General features: G+C 41.7%; 1 protein-coding gene across 1 annotated transcript; it reads right to left on the bottom strand.

The window, feature by feature from the left end:
• Window positions 1–2,709: 2,709 nt before the first annotated feature.
• On the bottom strand, window positions 2,710–13,868 carry LOC119251758 (E3 ubiquitin-protein ligase TRIM38-like). The gene is made up of 6 exons (XM_037519028.2): window positions 13,439–13,868; window positions 12,469–12,564; window positions 10,106–10,336; window positions 9,107–9,129; window positions 8,899–9,011; window positions 2,710–3,320 (listed from the first exon to the last, which is right to left on the bottom strand). The coding sequence occupies exons 1-6, from the start codon at window positions 13,847–13,849 to the stop codon at window positions 2,803–2,805; spliced, it is 1,392 nt and encodes a 463-aa protein (XP_037374925.1). The 5' UTR covers window positions 13,850–13,868; the 3' UTR covers window positions 2,710–2,802.
• Between the last annotated feature and the right edge of the window lie 6 nt (window positions 13,869–13,874).

Raw genomic sequence — 13,874 nt, 5'->3', positions numbered from 1 at the left:
CAGGTGCTCAGGAATGGCAGCAACATGTAAAGACAACCAACCCCACACTTTCCCACCATCGTCAGAGAGTTCAGGTCTGAGAGGACAGAGACAAAGGGAAAGGACAAGTCAGCAGGAGGGAGAAGTCAGTGGGAAAGAGCATTGCATGCAGATGGCTGAATCCCTTCCAGCATGTGCACCCCTTAATAGTTTGGGATCCCTGGGTAACCATCAGTACATGCTACGAAAACCGACATAAATGACTTCTGGGCTAGTGAATTCATCCATATACCAGGAGGGTGGTGCACCCCATTCCATTGGGACAGAACCTCTAACAGCCAGGGAACACTGTGGAGCTCCTTTTATCAGGCTGTTCATTTCTAGCCTTTATCACATCCTTTATTCTAGAATAATCCAGGAACCAAAGTGTTTCCGTGAGTTCTCTGAGCTGTTCTAGCAAAAGATCAGTCCCAAAGAAGGGGTCTGGGGACCTCAGATTTATGGCCCAGTAATTAATGGCCAGAAGCACAGATGAACCACATGTGACTGGTATCGAGGTGGGAACAGTCTTGGGGCACTGACTACTTACCTGTGCCATCTGCTCTAACTTTAGTTATGTCCACTGAATTGAACTGCATGATACCCAGTTTGATGGGAAAAAACCTCCAAAATCTAGGCCAGACATGAAGTGTGTGTGTGGTGAGAGAGCAAAGGAGAGATGGAGTTTTTCCGAATCCCAGGTGCCTTCCGCATCCACATGGAGTTCTCAGAGTAAGCAACTCTGAGGGGCGGTTACAGCATGGGCTGCAAGAGAATCTTAACTAAATAATTTTTGTTATAGGTGACAAGCAAAGGAAAATTATTTCTAGGTGGGAAATAATGAGAAAGCAAATATAAGGAATGGAAGGATAGGAAGGGTTAGTTTCACCCACATTTGTTATGTGGATCCCTCTAGTGTGATTTCTGGGCTGATAAAGTTCTAGATAATGTGGTGCTAACTTCTGTCCTCCTAGTAGAGAGGAAATGAGACACATTATATAAATTTATTCCCACAATCTTTTTTTTTAAAGCTTTATTTATTTATGCATACAAGAACTGGGGTACAAGCCAGAGGTGTGGGGGGTGAGAGCATTCACCAGAGACAGAGTGGGGAACAGGACAGGCAGACTGACTGAAACACACTGCTGAGGGGAACAGCAAGCGAGACAGGAGAGATCTGCTGCGCCATGTGGGTAGCTCCCTGCCAGGGATCAAACTCCTGCTTCAGTGGCTGCGGATCACTTCACAGTTTGCATCTCAACCCTTTGCGCCACCAGGGCGGCCCCTATGTCCACAATCTTGCAATAGGGAGTGATCAGAGAGTTTTCTTTATCTCAGTTTTCTCATTTACCTTCAGTTCAATGTAAGTCATATGCCAAAGTGGCATATTCTGGATGGTCTATTCCCCAACACTTCATTTTCAAGTCACAACCCAGCCTCTATCAGCATGACTAGGAGACCTTGTGAGACTGAGGTGGGTGGTAGGTGATGGATAATCTGACCTCTTCCCTGTCTCCCTCTGGGTAGATGCATCCAACATCCCAAAAACACACTTAGAATTCATTGTCCTCCTTGTGAGAGGATATCAGAACATTTCAACGTCAACACACATTGATTTTTACATCAACTACATATCATGACATTTAGCAATTTGGTGACATTCATGGGACATCACTAATGCAGCTTGAGATGTGGTTTAGTACACCATGGTGATGGCCTTAGCTTACTTAGGCCGGATAATTTAAGTATTGATAAGGATGTATCTGTGTATCGCTAAGGCTATTAGAGCATATCTGATAAAACAGACTATCAAAATCCTACCAGTGAGAAATACTTTTTGAGATTTTAAAATATTTCAAGATAGGGCCTGCCTGGTGGCCTAGGGGTGAAGTCTCCACTATCACCACTACAACCCAGCCAGGGGTTGCCAAATATGGCACAGCACACCTCCCCTGTCTAGCCCACTGCTCTCCTCAGCAGTGTATTTCAGTAAATCTGCCTGTTCTGTCCCCACTCTGTCTCTGCTGAATCCTCTCACCTCTGACCTACACCCCAGTTCTTCTATACACACAAAAACAAATTAAATTTATTAAAATATTTAAAGATAGGTGGCACTAGCATAATCTGAAATAAATCAATTTCATTTCTAGACTGAAACCCTGTCAAAGTTCATTTTTACAATTAATCTCCTTCCTGTCTGAACCCTCTCACTGTAAACCACCATAGCTTTTCTCATACACGTCACCTGCTTATCACCTAAGTAGACTCACTAGGTCTGGAAGGTATCTATACTTACAATGACATCAAGGACAACAGCTCAGAGGTTAGAAGGGTCACCATTATTTTTTGATGTTCCTGATCTTCTATGCAGCTGACAGCAACAACTATAGTTTCCCCTCTTCCCCACACATGACTTCTGATGCTATCAAACAAACTGGGAGCACTCACCTCTCTGACCTCTGGCTACACTGATGGTCAGACCAGGAACTGGGAAATCAGAGATCTGAACCCTCTGAAGATGGGTGGAAAGGACAATGTATACCTGTGGCTGTTATCTTATATTCTCCACTCATTAAGATGAACAACGACAGTATTTTTAGTCTTTATATACATTCACCCAGTGCAGATCTATTTAGTATCCACTCAGAATTGGGCACTGTTCCAGGTAAAGAAAAATGTAAGTGAAGGAAAGACCAAGTTTCTTCCCTGATGGAACTTTTATTATATTCTCTAGGATGGTTACACCAAGAAGGAGGCTACAGAAACCTATTCCTTTCTTTACTGTTATTGTGAATTTAGGAATAAAGTGCAACCTTGAGAAACACCAAAAAAGGGCCGGAGAGTATCAGAGAAGGAGGCCCTTGGAAAGGTGAAGATGTGGGAGACAGTACATGTCACGTTGTAAAAGGACACACGTCCGGCCTCACAGTCCACAAAAACCCCCAAAACCCAGATTTGCTCCTTCAGAGGAAGGGAAGTTGGGGGATTGGTAAGGGCTACATACTCTTTCCCTTTCCACAATCTGATGACCCAGAATCCAGACGTAGGTTGCAGACTCATGAGAGCACGTCTGGGTGCATTTTCCAGACAGACTCCTAAATCCCACCCAGAATCTTCTCCCACATCCACTTCAAAGTAATGTCTTCCTGAGGTGAAGCGCTCACAGCCAAGGACCCAGGGTAGGTCAAGATATCTTAGAGAATTTCGAAGGTTCAACTGGGGCCCTCCATAGGTCACTTGTCTTCGATTCTCAGAGATAATTGCGTCAGTATGAGCTGTATCTGGATCCAGAGTCACACAGACTGCAAAATAAAACAAACAGAAAACAAAAAAGCACATGTTTTTGATGTCTTTAGTTTTCAAGAAACTAGCCTGTGTTCAAATGCAAGCTTTGTTTCCTGCTGGGTGCATGAGTCATCCTCTATCTTTAAATATAAAGAGGAAATCCTAGTGTCGCAGATAACAGTGTGGAAGATATTTGAATGAGCAAACATAAGCGTAAGGGCTGGTGAAATTCCTGGTATATGGGAAATGATCAATAATGGATAGTAAAAATAAATATCATCATCACCATCTCACCACTCAGAGAAGCCAAGGACCAGAACTACCCAGAGTGATAATGTTACTGTCCCCCCGCCCCCCAAAGTCCCTCATCTCCTATCTAGGACAAGAAGGAATCACAGAAGATTTGAGCAGAGCCAGCCCTTCCCATTTTAATAATAACCACCCACACCAAGAATAAGAAAGGAAAATAACAAAGCTAAGGACATAGCTTATTACTGAAGGCCCAGAATTTTTCCCAGACCTCAGGAAACCTGCCCCATGCTTTTTAAAGTATAAGCTTTTCTGTCTTGTATCAGCTAATGGATTAGCTGTAATGGAAACCAATACACATAAAAAACATGTAACTATTGATAGGGTCAAGTAAAATAGAAAAATATATGATAAACTTAAGTGTGACACTGAGCAGCTGAGCAGTATTAAAATGAACAGAAGTTGTAGCAACAGAGTCAAGTACACACTGTGTTGGGGTGAAACACTGATTACTGGACTCCAGCAGTAAGGGAAATCAAGTTGCAGAAACTCTCTTGTCCTGGGGGCTCACTTTTCCCCCTCAAGATCACTCAAGGTCACTCCCCACCTTTCTCCACTCTGCTGTTCCCAGTGAAGCCATACGTCTCTCAGGCTCCATTTTCTCTGACTTCTACTTGCTTGAGCCAGTGGGAAGCACAGAGGACATGATAGGACAAAGACAGACTGCCTCACTGGGCTGGGGGTGCAATACAAATAGCTTAGAAATCAATAGTAAAGACCCAAATACTTACAGAAAGATGAATAGAAAATATCTACATCATAATGTAATATATATACAATTGAACGTTTATAAAATAGTTCATATAGAAAAGCCAACAGTGAAACAGTTAGTGACAACTATTTTAAGCCTATCAGAAGATATGGGATATAACAGGCTTCCACAGATCACTAATGTCAAGAACCTAATAGAAACATTCTCAAATCAGAGTAAACCCTGGGTAATCAGAGAATCCCAAAGGGTCAATGGACTTAACAAAAAGAAACTGAACCTCTTTAGTGAAAAGAGAGAAATAAAATTAAGTCACAAACAGATTCCAGATCAAATCCATGGGGTTGTCAAGTGTTCAATAGTGAGACAAGTCACACAGAAGTGTGCTACAGTGGGTGTCTCCTACTACGGGTTGGAAATAGTCATACAATTTTAAGATCTGCTTATGTTGTAAAATTAAAATGTGCATCCCTGTATAATACTGATTCCATTCAAGGTACATCTGAGCCATTCAAGAAAAGAAGGAAGCATGAACCAAAATGTTCACAGAAATATTTTGTGCATAGCAATTAAAAATAAACAAGAAAATAACAAGTGACTTGAAGCCTTCAATTAAAAAAAAACAAACACTGATTACCACACTGCAAAGTGACAAAGAGTTCTAGAGCTATCGGCTGAGTTCCCAGACCTCCACTGTGGGGACTTAGAGCACTCATTTCACCTGTTGTGTCTCAGATTCCTCATCTGTATCAAAGCCCCGACAGGGAGGACTGTGAATAAAACAGGAGAGCACATGCGGCGTCTTCTCATCAGAAGACAAAATTCCTAAACAAACTAATCAGCCATAGAAAGCGCTCAGTTAGGTGAGTGGAACCTTGCAGGTGGCAGTGCCTGTTGCTTCACTAGGACAAGCTACCTGGTAACAGGCATCAGGATAACACCTTCCAGCAACCCGGGCCTTAGGAACATGCCGCACAGAAATGAAAGCTCTGGGATACAAGCCTGTGTGGACTAGAACATCACTGCAGAATTGCTGTCACCCCCAGTGCTGGAGAGCTTGAGGCCCCATCAGCAGGGATAAGGTTACATATAATTAGGATAGTCTCATGGAGTGGTAGTTTAAATGTCATAGGTGACATAGGAAGAGACTTCAATAAATTAGACTAAATGCTTGTACAGAGAAAGACCTAGATCTGGCTACCTTGAGAAGCAGACCTAGAAGTGGGGAGGGAAACTGAAATTTTCTTCATGCTTGTCATATTGTATTTTTCTGATTACAATTTTTTTGTAAAATGATTTTAGAAAATTTAATAGTAAATTTAGTTATATCATTGATACTATTGTAATTATTATATTATTAATAATTATATGTAGTAATATATAGCTTTATATTATATATTTTACATTATTGTAAAATAAATGTTATATATAACACAATTTACTACATATTACTATAATTATTAATATATTATCATATATTATAGTAAAATGCTTTAATAATGGGGGTTTTAAAAAAGAAGGTAATATATTTTTTAAAATTTTATTTTATATAATTCTTATATCATTTTTCATTTTTGCACAATGTATGCATTTTCATCATGGTTATATTCCCCATACAATTGCACCTCCCCTTATTTTGACACTACTTGTTCCTCTCCCCGCCTCTCCCCCCCCCCCGGTTTATAGTGGCTTGTTGATTTTGATTTTTACTTTGTATTAATTAGTCTTTTTCCTTGTCACTTATTTAGGTTTTCTAAATTCCTGCTATGAGTGAGATCATCCGGTATTTTTCTTTTTCTTTCTGATTTATTTCACTGAGCATGATCCCTTCTAGCTCCATCCATGTTGCTGCAAACTGCATGTGTTTATCCTTTTTGATTGCTGAGTAATATTCCATTGTGTATATGCACCACATCTTCTTGATCCAGTCATCTATTTTTGGGCATTTGGGTTGTTTCCAAAGCTTAGCTATTGTAAATAGTGCTGCTATAAACATAGGGATGCAGGTGCCCTTTGGAATTAATGTTTCTGTGTTATTTGGGTAAATACCTAGGAGTGGAATTGCTGGATCACATGGAAGCTCTATGTTTAGTAGGTCAAGAAATCTCCACACAGCTCTCCATAGTGGCTGGACCAGTTTGCACTACCACCAGCAGTGCAGGAGAATTCCTTTTTCTCCACAACCTCGCCAACATTTGTTGTTGCTAGTTTTTTTAATATGTGCCATTCTCACTGGTGTAAGATGGTATCTCATGGTAGTTTGGATTTGCATTTCCCAGATTACAAGTGATGCTGAACATTTTTTCATATGCCTGTTGGCCATTTGCATTTCCTCTTTGGAGAAGTTTCTTTTTAGCTCTTCTGCCCATTTTTTGACTGGATTATTTTCTTTGTTTTTGTTGAGTCTCATCAGCTCTTTGCAGATTTTTGTGATCAGTCCTTTATCATTAGTGTTGTATGCAAAAATGTTCTCCCAGTTGGTAGGGTTTCTCTTTGTTTTGGTTATTGTCTCTTTTGCTGTGCAGAAGCTCTTTAATTTGATGTAGTCCCAGCTGTTTATCTTTGCCCTCACTATCACTGCCTTGGGTGATGCGTCTATAAAGATGTCTTTGAGGTGCATGTCATGTAGTGTTTCACCTATATTTCCTTCTATGTATTTTATGGTTTCAGGTCTTATGTCTAGTTCTTTAATTCATTTTGAGTTGGTTTTTGTGTATGGTGTGAGGCAGTGGTCAAGCTTCATTCTTTTGCATGTAGCGACCCAGTTTTCCCAGCACCATTTATTGAACAAACTTTCTTTGCTCCAGTGCACATTCTTTGCTCCTTTGTCAAAGATTAGTTAATCATAAATCTGTGGGTTTTCTATTCTGTTCCATTGGCCCGTGTGTCTGTTCTTATTCCAATACTATGCAGTTTTGATGATTATGGCTTTGTAGTGTAGTTTGAAGTCTGGGAGTGTGATGCCTCCATTCCAAGAAGGTAATGTATTTAATTAAGAGATAAGCCCATTTCTGAAACAGACTGACTTGAACCTCCTTGAAATGCCATGTGCGAAAATAAAAGAAGGCAAATCAGCTCATTGAAATCTGGACATGACCTTCATAAAGTTCTGATTTTTCCTTCCTTGAATCTTTGTCCAATCAAATTATGAGATACATTTTTTGGTGTCTGCTGTTGATATTAACTGGGGACCACATACAAATGCATGATCCCTTGCCTATAACCCCGGGCATAGGGGCAAATATAAAAATTCAGAATATTTTCATGTTATAAAGACATAAAATAATACACATACATGGTGTATCCACCACCAGCAAGTGGGATAAGTAAAGATCTCAAATAGTCTCCTATCAGTGTGATGTAGGATTGGCCACTGTGAAGGGCAGACCCAAGGTGGTGTGCATGATCCCTGCCTTCTCACTTTATTGTCTTATAAAACTTCTTTAACTATGGGTATAACCTAAGATTTGCCTCTGATAATTGCCTCGGACCACTGACAAAAATAATAGGATGTAATCCCATGATTATATTTCATTATATGATTCCATTTTAATTGCTGACTTACTCTGCTCAGAGACTGTCTCTCCTGAGCTTGTTTGCAAGAAATAACTGGCCAGGTTGGGAGGCCCATGTGCAAGTTGAGGAGTAGAAGTTTCCAGAAGCTGATGGCAACAGCTGCTAAGAAGTCAGGGCCTAAATTCTATAACATTAAAGAAACAAATTCTGCCAACAACTGGAAGAAGACTGGAAGAGAATTAATGCCAAATTGATCCACCAGCTGAGCCCATAAATGCACTGTGTGACCCCATGTGAGCTGGGCCCAGATTTCTGACACATGATATTAAGAGATAAAATGTGTTGTTGTTTTTAAAATACTATTTTGCAGCCATACATAACTAAAGCAGTCACCAAATCATTTCCAGTTAGGTCTGATTTTGTGGACAAGTGAGTTATGGAAAATATTCAGTTGTCAAAGTATTTGAATTTTGGAATTATGGCTAAGAGGTAATGGAAATATAACAAGCACTGATTAAGAGAATCAAGAGACAGGATTATAATTGGTAAAATGTGGTTTTTCATTAGGATTCTAACATTTACCATGCTGTCTGGGTCAAGGCCCTAAAGCCACTAACCCTCACAGTACATTAACCTCACCTACCTTCCTTGCATTGTTCTCAGACTGCACTGAGACATTAACAATAAACATTACATGTGAGACACTGTTGTAAATACTTCATACAGATTGATGCATTTCATCTTAATGACAGCATAATGACGTGAGAATTTGTTAGTATTTTTACTTTCCAGGTGGGAAAACCAAGACGGGTCATATACTTGGCATGACACCAGTAATAAACAGGAGAAGAGGAATTTGAAAAGCCTGCACAGATCACCAGCATCCTGTGTCCCTGTCCAATCACTGAGGCATCCTAACAAGAGAGAGAGTGCGGCAGCCCTGTGAAAATAACTAAACAACCGATGTGGCTATGAGCCTATCCAGGGGCAGGTAGTGAACTTGGTTAAAACTTAAGGTGCCTTTTGTCCACAGCACTTAAGAGCTTGTTAACTTCACAAACCTTGGTAGCTCTTTAACATTTTCTTCAAATCCAAGTAAAGCTCAGAAACATTGCACACAGTCTGAAGCTCCAAAGACACAGCCTCTGGTACTTTCAGCTCCACAGCCGAACTCCTGGAACCAGCAGAGGACGGAGACATCTTCAGTGAACATTCCATAAAGTTCAATGTACTCCTATCCCTTCACCCCTGTACTCATACAGCACTTACCTACCCAAGGTGTCTCTCATGTCCTACAGAGAAACAAAGGCACAAGGTGAGTGTGGAGCAGCATATTTTATGGAGCTTGACATGTGGACTAAACTCTAACCATTCCCCTCAAAGAAGAGACGACCCAGCTACAGACAATGACAGCTACCAGGTAAAGTGATACCCTCTGTCCCTTAGGATACCAGCATGGCATCTAGTTCTTCACACACTGAGTCTAATAACTTTCTTACTGCCACCCATGCCTCTAATCACATCAGCCTGTGGGCTGCTTGGGGAAGAAGGACAGAAGCTTCCTATGTCCCTCTGGAGATTTGCTTTCAGGGACCTAAAACCCTTCCAAGCAGCCCATGTTAGAGGCTTATCACAAATGTCCTCAGCGGTGAGCAGAGGCAGAGCCGCTGAAAGACCTACTCAGGTGGTGGCAGCAGGTGTCACCTGGTGACAGAGCTGTCACGCTACATCCTCACAGCGTGACATCCAGTTCTATGGAGGGAATGAAAAGAAACAGCTCTAGGATCTATGTGAAGGGGGTGGATCCTTCATGCAGCCTGAGCAAAGCCCCATAAGAGCTCCTGGAGCAAGGACTACAAACAAATCAGGGAGAGTGTCTCATACATTGTGGCTGACCCATTTCATCACCCACAAGTCAAATGGAGGAATCTTCCAGGAAAAAGTCTGCAGTCAGGGTGCTGTGCACATGGGACAGAGATAGATGGTAGCTCACGGAATCCGAGGGTACATATTGGCCAAGGAATCTAGCTCATGTATGCAAAGTGAATATATTTTATGACTCGCATAAAGGTACCCTATAGATTACAGGAGGCCATCCTACAAATAATGATGTGTATTTAAAAGAAACACTACATTAAATCCTTACAGTAATTCCCCGCCTCCCAGTGTAAGTGGAAGACCTTGCCATCTTCCCCTGCTTCTCTCCATGGTCCCCTTAACACTCGGGCACAGACACCTCTTCTGCATCCTCCCAGGGCACAGCCTCACCTGCAGCAAATCTTGGGCTGATTGCTGACATTTCTTCTCTAGTTCCCGGATGTAGCTTTTGAGTTCCTGGCTCTGCTTTTCCAGACTCGCCTCACTGTCCTTCAGACTCCTGAGAGTCTGCTCTTTTTTTTCTTCCAGTCTCCACAGAAACCACATCTCCTCTCCATGGAGGAAGTTGTAGAGTTTATCAAATTCAAACTGGATTTTCTTTCTCTCATGCACTATCTTCTCCTAGAATCAAGAAAGGATGCCCAAAAGGTGCAAACAAACCAAAACTCATTTATGCATGAAATGAGATACAAAATGAGGTGCATAAGCACAATGGGAAACTCTTCCACCTTACAAATATGTGGAAGCTGATACAATGTGGATGAGCCTTGAAGACATTATGGCAAGAAACGTAAGTCAGAATGAAAGGACAACAATTTTATGATTGTTTTTCTATAGGCACATAGTCAATTTAAAAAGAAAGTAGAAGGCCAGGGACATGGTGGGAGAGGGAAAACAGGGACATTGTTTAGGGGGATAGAGATTCAGGTTGGAAGGATGAACTTGTTCTGCAGATGGAGAGTAGAGTTGAGGGCACCCCAATATCAAGATGATGCCAATAATATGAACACAGAGGATGCTGAAAATGCTAAACTTGATATGTATATTTTTAAGATCACAGACACTTGTAGAAAGTAAATTTTTGAGATACTGTGATATATTTTTGCCTCTATATGAGTTATCTGAGGAGGAGGAACGTGCATGTTCCTGCTGCAGAGTGAGGCCCAGGGGGCAGGACTCAGATGTGGGAGAGGCGGTCACAGTTCTCTATAGTCAACTCAGTAATTTCCTTCTTCAGCCAAAGCATAAGAAAAAGAAGTACAGGCAGCTCGATTAATTATGGAAGTAAAGCCAAACACTAGTAAATCCAGTTTATGTATTTGGATGTAAGAAGGTATATCTGTCTCTGATGGAACTTTGTGAAGCAAAAGTTTGTGATGAACATCACTGAGACTAGACATTAACAGCAAGTAGGGGAGTCCATGATTGTCAACAAGGGAGGTCTGGGTGGCAGAGTTTGATCAGAGTTACCAGAAATACTAATTAGCCAAGTTGTATCCCTTTAATTGTTTTGTCTAAGATGACAGAACCAAATAATTATTCATTTGCGAGATAAAGAATTGCAATTTCTGGGCCTCCCTGGTGGCGCAGTGGTTTGAGCACAGTGTTTTGAAGCTGTCCGCAGCCTCTGCAGCAGGGGTTTGATTCCCAGTCCGCCAGGAAGATTTCCACATGGCGCAGCAGACCTCTCCTGTCACACCCACTGCTCCCCTCAGCAGTGTATTTCAGTTGGTCTACCTTTCTATTCCCTGCTCTGTCTCTGGTGAATCCTCTCATCCCCCACACCTCTGGCTTGTACCCCAGCTCTTGTATAAAAATAAATAAATCTTAAAAAAAAAAAAAAGAATTGCAATTTCCACTGGTGATTTCTCAGTTCATTCATTGTTGTATGGCTGTGACATTGTGGTCAAGGATCATTGATTAGGATAAAGTGGAACTTTTGAGTAGAAGGCGAGGACAGCTGGACTCTGGCATTGGTGTGGTTTCCCTGTATGTTTCTAACAATGGAAGTTCTCCCTACTACCTAAGATCCCAGAAACAAAGGAAGTATGACTGTATTTGATATTTCAAGCTTAACAGTCACATACAAAGGAACAGGAGGAAGGCTGGAAGAGACTCCAGAAACTGGCAGAATGACTAAATAGTACAATTAACTGTAAAGTGATGGTTTACATCAGTAAGTCCATAAAAGCGTGGGCTCTGATCCTGCCTAATCTATAGAAGCAGACTTAGCGACCCACAGTCTGCAGTGGTCTGTGTATGTTTCTGCTGCAGCTGCATCCTTAGCACTAGCCTCATGAAATGAGTAACCTGGAGTGACCCTATTCTCAGTGCTCACAAAGGATAACTTTTGAACCTAGAAAGTGGAATGTCAGACCCTGCACTGGGATAAGCGTGCCAAGGTGATATGGTTAAACTTCAAGCCAGGAAGTGATTTAGAATTTGAATTATTTAAACTTTGAGATATTTACAACTTGAAACCCAGTCTAGGACAGTTAAATGTAAGAAAGCTCAAAATACTGCTTTTACAGATTGAGGTTTTGGACATCCTAGACAATCATGGTTGTAAGGGTAAAAATAGGTAGATAAATTCTCATAGACACTAGGGCCATAAAATAAAAGATGTTTCTTCTTGGGTTTTAGCTATTTGATCTGGTCTAGTGAGAGCAAACTAGAAGGACTTTGCCCAACCATCACTTTATCAATGAACTTGGATGCAAAATAGCTTGAAATGAATGAACTCAATTTCTTACCTTCCATTGCCTTGTTTGCTCTTTTGTGGCTAACTTCAGACTCTGACATTGGTTTTCTTGTTCCCTCATGTCTGTCAGAACTATCTGGAGAATTTCCTGTTAAAAATAGCATGGAAAATTATAGTTAATTTTACAAACCTTCTTTAGGAACCTCAATGGATTCCTATCCTCCAGGACTATTAATAAGGAAGACTTTAAATACTGTTGACGGTCACACTTTCAGAGAAGTGCCATGAAGGAGGTTTGTGCAGTAACATATTTGATCCCCTAATAACCTTGAGAAGTTGGGAGGTTTTTTACCAACATTTCTGTGCTGTAGAATCTGAGGCTTAGGAAGGGGTTGAGTAACATGCAGCCGGGGACATCGCCATGATGCCAAGCTCATCTGCTGACCCAGAGTCAGCTGACCCAAAACCACAACACTGCCAGAGAAATGCTGCACGTGGCACATGATAATAACATACACAAGACTACTTTCTCTAAATTTCTGTATATGGTGAGTTGTGTGTCCTTGCAGACTCTCTTCCTACTGGCTGGGACCCTAGACTGGACCCAAGTCAAAGGCACTCCAGACACTCTTATTTTGCTGATTTGCTTACCCTTTTGACTGCAGGATCCCTGAAAGGTGGTGTGCTCTGTCCCTGTTTTCAGATTCTGTCAGAGGGCCCTGCACATTGTAGTATTTCAAATTATACACACAAGTGAAGATAAGACAGGCTGGTGTGGTTGAGCACACTGCAATCTACGGCAGGGGTCATCACAGCAAGGGTGAACAAGGATGAGACTCTGACAATCCACTGAATGTAAGGAGGACATTCAGGATTTTATTCAGTGGGGACCTGTCTTATACTGAAGAAAAATGTGATGAGTGTTTTAAGACCATAAAGTAGTATTTCAGGCAAAGTAATCTCAGATCTGAGAGTTCAATAAGAGAATGGGTACTGATGTAGGCCTCTCATCCACTACTCACCCTGAAACCTGGGGCTGCCTCCTCCACAAGTTCTATGCTGTGTCCTCTGTGCTGGGGGGAGTGCTCACAGCGCCAACAGATGAGCCTCCCATCGTCCTCACAGAACAGGCGGAGCTGCTCCCCGTGTTCTTCACACAGCCTCTCACATTCCAGCTCCTTCATGCTTTCAATGAGGTTTTCCAGTTGTTTGTTGGGCCGGAGACTCTCTCTTTGGAATGGTTTTCGACACAGGGGACAGGTAAACTTTTCCTGGTATGATTCAATAGGATTTTTTTCCCTAAACGTGTCCTCTATGCACTGGCGGCAGAAACTGTGCCCACAGTCGATGCTCACGGCCTCTGTCATTAGCTGTAGGCAGATGGAGCACATGGCTTCCTCCATCATCTTCTTGGTAGTAGGGGCTGAGGCCATGGCTTTTTCTGTAAAGCTCCAATAT

The sequence above is a fragment of the Talpa occidentalis genome, unplaced genomic scaffold (assembly GCF_014898055.3).
Source record: "Talpa occidentalis isolate TD23 unplaced genomic scaffold, MPIMG_talOcc4v2.1 talOcc4.2, whole genome shotgun sequence".
Taxonomy (NCBI): Eukaryota; Metazoa; Chordata; class Mammalia; order Eulipotyphla; family Talpidae; genus Talpa; species Talpa occidentalis.
This window is presented reverse-complemented; position numbering and strand designations above follow the sequence as displayed.

What these genes read in the sequence shown, in the direction of transcription:
- LOC119251758 (XM_037519028.2), bottom strand. Translation starts at nt 13,849, where the DNA reads ATGGCCTCAGCCCCTACTACCAAGAAGATGATGGAGGAAGCCATGTGC. An exon ending in AGCAAACAAGGCAATGGAAG is followed by an intron (nt 10,337 to 12,468) that starts GTAAGAAATTGA and finishes TCTTGATTCTAG; the next exon opens with GAGAAGATAGTGCATGAGAG. An exon ending in CAGCCCAAGATTTGCTGCAG is followed by an intron (nt 9,130 to 10,105) that starts GTGAGGCTGTGC and finishes GTTTCTCTGTAG; the next exon opens with GACATGAGAGACACCTTGGG.